Here is a 10,378-nt window from a genome sequence, read left to right on the forward strand (position 1 = left end):
GTGAGTAATTGCACTGTGCATCACTTGCTTTGTATATTATTATTATTATTTTTATTATTACTATTATTACATTATTATTGTTGTTATTATTATTTTATTTCAATTATTAAACTGTTTTTATCTCAACCCACGAGTTTTTCTCACTTCTACTCTTCCAATTCTCTCCCCCATCCCACCGGGGGGGCGGGGGGGAGTGAGCAAGCAGCTGTGTGGTGCTCAGTTGCCAACTGAGGTTAAACCATGACACAGGTGCATAAGCTGGAGGCTTTATACTGTGTGCATTTCAGAGTGTAAGCTACGGGCTGAAAGGATTTGTTCTGAATGTTGGCTAATGCTGAACCTTCCCTGGGGAATGGTGTTTCATTCCTACCTCCTTTGTATAGTCCTTGGGCACTCCAGCATACACATCTGTGCCATTAGGTCTATTGATGACAATGCCTTTTGTTGGATTTCTGAAAGTTAAACGGAACATAAATATGAAGAATTAGCCATGTGCCACACAATGACCACAGAACAACAAGGAAACCATTTAAACTGTCCTGACTGGCCAGCTGGCCTGAGAGAGAGTATGGGTACTCGCACCATGTATCATTACGTGACCTCAGAATATAAAGGCCTTTTCACTTAAGTCAGTTACATATGCTCGCCTCAGGTGTCCTTACCCTGAGTACCTTCAAGTATCCCGTCTCAGATCATGTTGATTAATCTGAAGATGTAGGCAGATGGTCTCTTATATTATCATCTCTCTACTTTCAGTCCTGCCTTTAGTCCCCTTTCCTCTTTGCTCCCAGTGCTGCTGTGCATGTGAAGTCTGCTGATTTCTGCTGAAGTTGTCTCAGAATTAGAGGCTGTATAATTGTACTGTTTCATATAGAAAGCAATGATATGCTCTAGACAGTCACCAAGAATGGGACATGTACACTTCTTTGTTGAATGTACATTCTGGGAATTAATCTGATAATGTCCTTTCAAAAAAGCTCTGCAAGTCATACACGAAGCTTCCCTATGTTTGTGGTTTTAGGCTATTTATCTGCTGTAAACTGTTACGCCTGGGAGTTAAGATCACTTACTCTCACAGCAATGAAGCTCTGAAGTCCTCAGTGCCACAACTGATGCTGAGTTGTGGAGTAAGGCTTAGAAAGCTCATGAGCACATTTCAAAGGAGAATTATTGTGCTGATGGATAAAACGTCTCTACGCATATCACAGGTGGTTTTAAACCTTTTCTTACAAAACTAGTACAAACTCAAAACACATTGTGACTATGGCATGTTTGTAGTAACCATATAGTTTGTGACTAGTGCACGTTCATCACTTACTCGTCATTATCAGCAATGTCATCATACATCATGACAATGATCTGTTCATCTGGAATTCCATTTCGGTGTACGATCTGGTATGCATGGCACACGTCTGCCTGAAATTAAGCAGATTTTCATTACTAGCTTTAACAGAGATTTTACCTTTGAGACCAGAAGAAAAATAGCTTTGCAGGCCTAAGAGCAGGCTATTGTTCAAAAGAAACTTCATTCAAATATAAGAGATTGAGGGTTGCTAGAGGGCTGAAATGCACAGGTTAAACCAAAACTCAGTGTCTGTAGTTGCATTAGTAATAGAGACTATGATTAAAATCTCTTTTACCTATTTTGATTTCTTATTTAAACAGAAACCAGTAGTTACTTCAAACCAGATAACAAAATTTAACAAAACGTTCTCAGCAATGTTCTGCATTCTGTGAGAAAATCTAAATGAAAACCTTGTGCACTGACAGACAAATCCCAAGTGTGCCAAGCAGAAGAAGAAAAGAGTTGGATTTCCACCAATTTCAATTAATTCTGTACCAAGCCTGCATGACTAAGCATCAACGACTGTCCTTGGCTTAGGCAAGTATGGTTTACCAATCTCACCTCTGCAAAGATTTTATTAAATTTTGTTTTCCTAGGTGAGAATTTTGCTTAAGGAAAATTTCCTTTTTAATTATGTATTTCTTGTAGAGTAATACTGAAGCAACTTCAGGGCAAGAAAACAGATTTCAGTGGAAAACAGAATTGCAGAATTTCTATTCAGGCTCTTTTCCTGACTTGTACAGGATATGAATAAGCAGATTTTCTTTACAGAACCATCTTCCCATGATGCAGAAATAACAATACTCATCAAAGTGATATTACAGTAAATGCAAACCTCTCTCAGAAGGATAAATTCTTAGTAACCCCAGCCCAAATAAGTCTTTTCTTTTTAGACTCTGTGAATGACCTAATGGGATATCAACAAGCATTCCTAAACTCTAGAACTACAACCTACTGCATGCTAGAAAAGCTATGCAGATTTAATAGAAGAAATCTCATCTAACAAATGCACACTCCAACCACAGGTAAAAAGCAAGCTTTAAAGCTTACTTCCATTGAACTAATCTAATTTGCTAGTTTGTAAACCAAACTGAAGTGGTTTAAGTGGACCTACCTAAGTTCAGATGATGACTTAGGAGTATTAGTGATTTTGACTATTTTAACTGAAAGGACACTATAAAATCCTGTCACTTTATAATCCTTGGTCTTCTAAGTGTGGCTGAAGCTGAAAAGAGAGTGTAGTTGTGCACGATTCTGGGAAGGGTGAAGCACATTCAATGCTAATGAACTCTCCCACAGCAAAATCTCTTCACCAACCCTGAACGTTAAATTGTCCTTACTAAAGCAGTTCCATTTCCTACTACGCAGGTCAGCCTACATTCTCTTCCACCTATCCCAGGAAATCTCCACTGTTTATAGTTCTCCATTTCCTTGTATGTCATTATACCACCTGCTGCCTCAACAAGCCAAAAAGTAGAGGTTAAACAGAGTTATGAAGGCATCACATATAATATGAAACAGCAGAGTGCCGGTTTGACTAAACATGTATTTGATTTTCAGAAGCAACCCAAGCAAAAGTAGAAGAAAACACTAATAGGGCATCTCTACACTGATTGATGAATAGACCATAGATCCCCTTTCACTCTCAAGACATAATACACTTCTGTTATGCTGACAGAAATGGTTATAGGCTGGCAACACATGGAAATGCTTAGGCATACTATAGTGATATAATATCAACATATTCCACCAACAAGTGTCTGTGCTCCCACAGACATGTGGCTGGCTGGTAGGGACTTCAGAAGTGTTTTTAATTAATACCAAAGTACCCAAAATCAGTTAAGCTTTGTAAATGTATATTATCAGCTTTTTTGGACTCCTGTCTCCTTCCTTCCGATTCATTGACTGTTTGCTCACTATGTCCTGTCTTAGTAAACAGTAAAGTAGACATTGGTAGCAAATTTGAATGGGTTAAATTCCCTAGTGTGGAGCGAAACAGATCAATGTAATCAATTCCCCTCAACCTTAACTTATGCCTGTTTGGGGATCGTCCCAGCCTTTTAAGGCTTTTGCTAAGGGAACTGTACCTGCTGGTAGCATAATGATATCACCAACATAAGCTAGAGCAACAAAAACATGTTTTGCTGCTAAAACTCCATCGGCTAAAGTAGGACAGTTCTGAGTAAACAGTTGGGGTTTTTTGCATAGAATTAGCTGACCTGACTAGCCACCTTTGATGTTGGTCACATGCTCCTCCTGTTCCCTCCCATACATGTAAAAAAAATAAATCTCTATAAAACCAGAATAGAAACACTCTGCTGCTAGAGTAGGGAGGTGTATGTGAATCTAGAGTATTTCCTGTTGATGTGTAACTACCTCTCAAATACTGCTATTTGAGCCTTGTTTCTTCCAGAAATATTTCTGGCATAGCTGTACCTGTAAACCACCCTAAAAGAGACAGCCGATATTGTTCCAGATCTCTTGTTGGTATTATTCTTGCTGGTTTAGCATGTGAAATGAATACTCCGAACATTTACTGGATAAATCATCACTAAATGCAAATCATGCTTTTCTGGCCATGATTTGGCATGGGTAGCAGCTGCCCTGCAAAGAATAGAAGAGAAGAAGGTGTAGCTGTACAGCTGCTACTGCACAACCGATCTCCTATGCCAGCTCCAGAGTGGACACTGCTAATGGCAAGGTTCAGACCTTTCATCCCCAGGTCAGTCTAAACCTGTTGCTACATCAGCAAATTTCTATGGAAGATCTATCCTTAAATCTGCTTAAATAATTAACTCCCAGATTTTGAAAGCATGGGGATCAGAGGTAGAATTCCCCTGTTTTCCTGGGATGGGCATTTTGTTTTCCAAAATGTACATTTGGAGGAAATTCTAAAAGGAAAAAAAAAAACCACCCCAACTTTCCTCTGCCATACAGCTGTTTACACATTTGAGTGACACAGCTTTCAAGTAGACTGCTTGGGGGGGGAGGGGGGGGGAAGGTGTTGGAAAAACGAAGTTGTTTTCTGACACATGCATGCATAAATAGTTCCTAAAAGGAAAAGCTTGGACTTCTGTGAAATTGGTTACTTCTGGTCTTATGACTGCTACATTCATGGCTAAAAAGCATGTGTAATGAACTGTCAGCTTTGTTGCAAAGTGGCACTGTTCCTGTTACAGGTACACTGAAATGCCACAGTCTAAAAAAGAATGAACTCTAATATACAGCATGGTAGAAGAATACATCTGAAATGCCAGCCATGTTTCATTCTTTGCTTAAACATACATCAATGAATCAGCCAAAAACTATAACTGTATTAAGAACTTAGGAAAAGGTTTCCCCATAGCTTCAGTTACAATTTTGTAAGCACAGTGAGGAAATGTTAATTGAAGCCAAGTAGCCAAGGCATCCTTAATGTCTGTTACCTGCAAGACTGGAGAATTTAGGACTGTCCTGGAATAAGATACTGCTCTGGTTGGTAGTGTCCAAAACCCTGAATAAATACAGTCCCTGGCGCATAAAGCTCAATAAGTGTAAGACTAAAAACAACAACTGAAAACAGACCCATGTATGCAAATTCAAATGTTTTTATTTTCAGCATTTTAATTTTGCCAGACTATTTCAGCTATTTTTCTCCTCAAGTATGTACTCCACCTTTAGTAAGACTGTTTCACATCAGGCTTTTCCATTGACTTTGTCTTTGGGAGTATCCAGAAAGTATTGGTCTGTCTCTCTTTCTGGTCTGTTTGTGAAGCCAGCTTTAGGTTTGAGTTAGCTGGTACGATCATCTCCCAGGAGAGGCAGAAGTACATACAAAATTCTATTTCTCTTAAGGAGAACTAGTTTGTTGGCTCGTTCCCTAAATCCACCAGTAGCATTTAGTGCTGTAATTGCTCACGTATGTCACTAAGCTTTCCAGAGATATCATCAAGCTCTTTGCACAGTAGAGAGCTGAGCCACTTTCCCAGGGAATGGGAGGAGTACTCTTTCTGGTATATATTATGAGTGCTTAGTTGCATTTAGGGAATAGCAGCCAGTCTGGTAATAAAAAAGCTGCTATAGAGAAGTCAGAATAACTGCTAAGGAGCAGAGATGAGCACGTCAATATTCCTTCCACAGCCCAAGCGCTCTAATCAAAAACACCAAGATATGGGTAAAAACACCAAAGAACTGAGAAGCCAAAAGCATAAGGCAATATACAAGCTAGCTTTGCAATGACAGTAAGCCTATCACATTGGGCTGTATACTATTCAAAACACTTGAAATTTATTCTAGGAACTTGGTGAGACAAATGTGTAAGAAGTTTAGATCATCCCGATTAGGAAACAGTTCCAGTTCAGCCACCACAGAGGAAACAAGTGCCTGCAAGGTGTGAATCTCACTTATCTATAAGTGCAAACAGTGGTTTTTTTCTTATCTTGTCTACACTTGAGGTTTGCACCACTGATAGTGGATCCTGACCACTGACAGCTGAATTACAAGTCTTAGGAGTTTCAGATTCCTTGAGGTTACAGGTGCAAACTCGGCGTTTACAGGGTCTACACAGTCTTTACAAGCTTACTGTTCAAGGGGTCTGTACAGCATACAATGATGGACTATTTTCCCCACAAATTTTCATGTATGAAATTAGAGACATTTTTGAAGGTGTAATATTCTTCTTCTCCTTTTATGGTTGTTTAGTCAGATGAATGCATCAGGTAACTATCGCGGAAGGCAACAGAGTATGTTTTGACTGTGTTGTGTGCAGACAGCATGCAAAACAACTGGAGCTCACAAAATATAATTGTAATACAAACATGCAACATCATGTATTAACTGTACCCTGAACAGCTGAACTGAGCAACTGAAACCCAGAGACATGTCAGCTGAGGTCTCAAATTACAAAGGGATATTATGAGTGCTTACTTGCACGTAGGGAATAGCAACCAGTCCAGTAATAAAAAACAGTCACATTGAGTAACTACTTACAAGAACATTCATATCTACAAATTCACTTGTACGCAGGCTAGATCAGCGAAGGTCTGAGGAGAAAGGTGATGGCAGGAGGAAAGTGAATTAGGGTACAACATATTTTCTTCTGCAGTTTCTCCCTTGGAAAGCAAAGAATTACACAAATCTGCAATCCTGGAGCACTGCTTTGCTTTCTGACAGTACAGGTATTATTCTACTGAAAAATAACGTGTTTCTGCATGTGTCCACTATGGAATGATTTTCAAGATGGATGAAGCACAGAACTGGAAGTCCAAGTCCTATTCCTGGTTCCACTGCAAGTGACTTGAGCAAGTTATTTAAATACTTACAGTGCTTTTGCTTCCACCGCTGGAAGGTAGGGAGTACTAACACACAAAGACATGGTGATCAGTCTGCAGAATGTTTCCAAAAATCTGTTATAACTCCCGAGATTTCATAGTACCTTCCCTCCTCTGTATAACTCTCCTAAATGTCTATGGTTCAGCCGGTTTTGCTGGGAACAGTTTTCCCCAATTTTTTTTGCTACCCGAGGTACCCTTCTCTGGATTACACTTCATGGAACACACACAGTGGATTTTCTGCAACTAACCGCTGAGTCTGTCTCACAGTATGCCCTGCCACCATGGGTGCTCACTCCTGCCAGGACCTTAAGGTTGGCCACAAAAGACCACCAGGCAAGACAGCGCAGGCTGCTGATGCACTGCATCTTCTGGGAATTGATTATTTCCGTAACAAGTTAGAGGTATGGTATCTTGCCCAAGACAGGTAACTAGAAGAAGAATTCTGAAGAATCCTTCACATAGACTCTTTTATTTTATGACGCTGATTTCATGACTTCGATAGGATTATTAGTGGTGTTCTAATTTTCTTTTTTCCAAATGTTAATACTGTACCTGAACCAAGCAGTAGAGGTTAAAATACAGAAATTTCTAGAACTGAAATTCAGAACTATCTGACACTGCAGATATTTTGCATTGTTAGTGAACGTTACCTTCAAAATGAAGGTGTTTAAAGAAATCCCATTCTCATTTTTCTAACCTTGAAAAGCAATTACTTAGTAACTGTCTGCAAAGCATGACCACACTCAAGAGTTAATTTGCTTCTGTGAAACTGGCATGTTCAAAAGACTAATTGCTGGACACAGATATGTTAAGTGTGCATCTTGTGTTCTTCGTAACTCAATTATACCTGGCAGATATACTTGCCATTGAAGGTTCCTGACAGAAAGATTAAAAACTCTATGCTTGGACAACTGTAGAAAAGTAATTCTCATGAGCCACAGCTTCAAAAATATAATTTTATTTAAAGAATGAATGTTGCAGTATTAACTCCACCTAGAGTGGAGCGGAGCCAGTGAGACTGGTTATACGGCAATAGCAACAACCAGAGCACAACTCAGTAATTATATTTAGACACCCCAGGGCGGGCAGTGTTGAAGTACAGCACTAGTATTTTTATAATTATTTTCTGATTTCAACTTTTAAAATCTCTTTTTTCAGATTTAATTTGAAATAGGAATGGTTTATATTAAGGCTGTAATATCTCAACTATGGTTATCAGGCAATAGATAGCTACAGTGCAAGGAGCAGGCAAAAATCCCTAAAACCAGTTTGTCAAAGTGTTGAGCTAGCATTGGCCGATAACAGGTTCTTCTTCAGATACAACAAGGTTGTCAGTCTGGTTCATTCAGTTTTAAGCTCATCACTGCACTGAAAGTTAAAAACTGATTGTGAGCTGAAGGGAAGGAGAAACAAACAAAACCCAGCCTGCCCAACACACAGAAGGCTTGTTTCTTCCTCAATCAACACAAACAGAGAGGTGAAGCCTCTATAGATTTGGCAGGCAGTTACATTAAAAATAAATTTTTACATTTACAGTTACGTTAAAAGTTTCAATGTTCAGCAAGTCAGCTTGATATATGTACCCAGTACATTTAATACAGTTTAACTTTTAAAATGCTGGTTTTGTACACTAGTGTTTCAATCTCTGTTCGAGTTCACTTTAACCAACAATAGTCTAGTAAACTATTTTTCTAACATTTAGACATATACAAATGTATACATAAATCAGAATTAAATGGGCAATGTTCTCCAGGAAAGCAAGAGGTAGTTCCAAGTTTACAGCAAAGACTGCGTTTAAGTGTAGATTAATCTGTTTAAGGGATTGCCCAAGAATTCCCCAAAGGGAAAAAGTGCCATAGTCTCCTGACTGCTGATTATAAGTCTTGAACTTAATCAGAGTTAAGTCACTTGAATGTAATCCTGTCCCTCCTGACACTCACACTCAGACCACAATTCCACAACACACTGGCTTTGACAGCAGCGTCAAAACTCAGGAGTTCCTGTTCCCTTTTCTCCTCTTTCTGCCATTCACTCTGATCCCTGCACCCTGGTGTTCCGCATCCTTGTTGTGCCAACACAACTCTGAGGCCATGCTGTCAAACACAGTGAGCAAACTGATTCAGGTTAAAAAGAACCCCGTTCTGCATATCCTCCACCCCACAAAAAGATACTGTGCGTTTGCAGCCTTCACAGATTTTTCAACTGGAGAGAAGAAAGGGAGTTTTTCATAACATAAGGAAAGAGAGGAAGACAAATGGAAAGGAACATGCATGTGTCTCAAAATGAGGTTTAATTCAAGACATCACTTGTTCACCTGCAAGTTGGGGTCAGATCCTCCAGCCTAGTAACAGAATATTTAGCCTAAATGATATCGGTCTCCCAGGATGCAGAAGCATGATTAGAGGAAGAATACTGCTCCTCCTGCTAATGACACTTTTCCAAAAGATGAAAGACTGGGCAAAGTTGTAAGCAAAAAAAATTCAAATAGTAGAAGGAACAGTGGAGGAGAATTCTTGGGGTAAGAATGACAAGAATTAAGACCAGGCTGTGAGTGAATCTTGTTTTGAAAACTTCACACACTCCTGGAAGTCTAGAAGTAGAAGCACTTGCCCAATTGACAGAGGGCTGAACTAGTCTAGGCAGCTATCATCTCCCTGTGAGTCCCAGAGCAGGCGTTTTCTGGAGTGTGGCCAGCATCAGCATGTGGGACCAGTGGTCCTTACCTGGTGTCGATAGTTGTACCAGCCGTTCGAACCTGCAACAATCACCACCCAATGCTTGCCTCCATCTTCAGGTTCTTCCATGGGGAATGTGCTGATGCCCAGAGCACAGCCCAGCAGCACAACTGCTTTCAACATCATCTCTTTTCTTTATTTACTCCACAAATGGGAGAAAAAAAAAATCCCTAATGAAGAAGTTTGAGAGAAGTAGATCAGAGGACATCAGTCATAAATAAAACAAACATCAGTAGTATCACAACTAGAAGCTTTTCTTGCTTGTGGGGTTTTTTTTGTGTTTTACAGACCATTCAACCCACAGTACAATTTCTGGTCATATCTTCCTTTAGCACCAAGCTGCTACTAGTTACAAGAGTTTTCTGTCAGCTTTCAAATCTGACTGAAAGCAATTCTGAATAGGACAACCAAGTCTTTCAGCTCTCTCTGGTTGTTTTGTTCTATAATAGCTGGTAATGAATAAGCCTCAAATACAGAGCAAGCCTCACTATCAAGTATTTCACAGATGAAACTTTTCCAGATTAATACTATTCTCTTGGTCTCTGCTTATGTAGTTAGAATCATAGAATCACTGAGGTTGGAAAAGACCTCTAAGATCATCGAGTCCAACCGTCAGTTCACTGGTTTCTACTCACTGGCACTTAGCCCATTATTATTGAGTCAAATCCCGGGTGATGTAGGCACAAGGATGCATAGACATGGAGAATTGCTTGGGAGTTGGAAGGCCAGAGTGTCACAAAAGCTCTCTGTGCCCGCAAAGCCAGAGAGGGTGGAGGGAGGCCGTGCCACTGTTCTGCACAAGATACAGCCCTAACTGCTGGGGCTGGGGGGAAGTGCAGACTGTGAAAGCCTCATGCTATTTGTGCAACCTGTTATGCTAGTGGAGAGCAAATGTGAACCAGTACCACATGAAAGACTAGCATTTTCGTCTCTTTTGCACAACGGTTAAGTGTTTGCACAAGGTGCACAGTGAGAGAATCAGGTCT

General features: G+C 39.9%; 1 protein-coding gene across 1 annotated transcript in view; it reads right to left on the minus strand.

Annotated features, from left to right (window-relative positions):
* Nucleotides 1-9,554, minus strand: part of LGMN (legumain) — a 22,476-nt gene extending 12,922 nt beyond the window's left edge. The window contains exons 1-3 of the mRNA XM_009280789.2: nt 9,381-9,554; nt 1,319-1,416; nt 371-452 (exon numbers count right to left, since the gene is read on the minus strand). Of these exons, the coding sequence (XP_009279064.1) occupies nt 371-452; nt 1,319-1,416; nt 9,381-9,518 (318 nt within the window). The 5' untranslated portion in view covers nt 9,519-9,554. The remainder of the gene's footprint in view (nt 1-370; nt 453-1,318; nt 1,417-9,380) is intronic.
* Nucleotides 9,555-10,378: the final 824 nt, after the last annotated feature.

This window comes from Aptenodytes forsteri, unplaced genomic scaffold (genome assembly GCF_000699145.1).
Source record: "Aptenodytes forsteri isolate BGI_AS27 unplaced genomic scaffold, ASM69914v1 Scaffold193, whole genome shotgun sequence".
In the NCBI taxonomy this organism is placed as follows: domain Eukaryota; kingdom Metazoa; phylum Chordata; class Aves; order Sphenisciformes; family Spheniscidae; genus Aptenodytes; species Aptenodytes forsteri.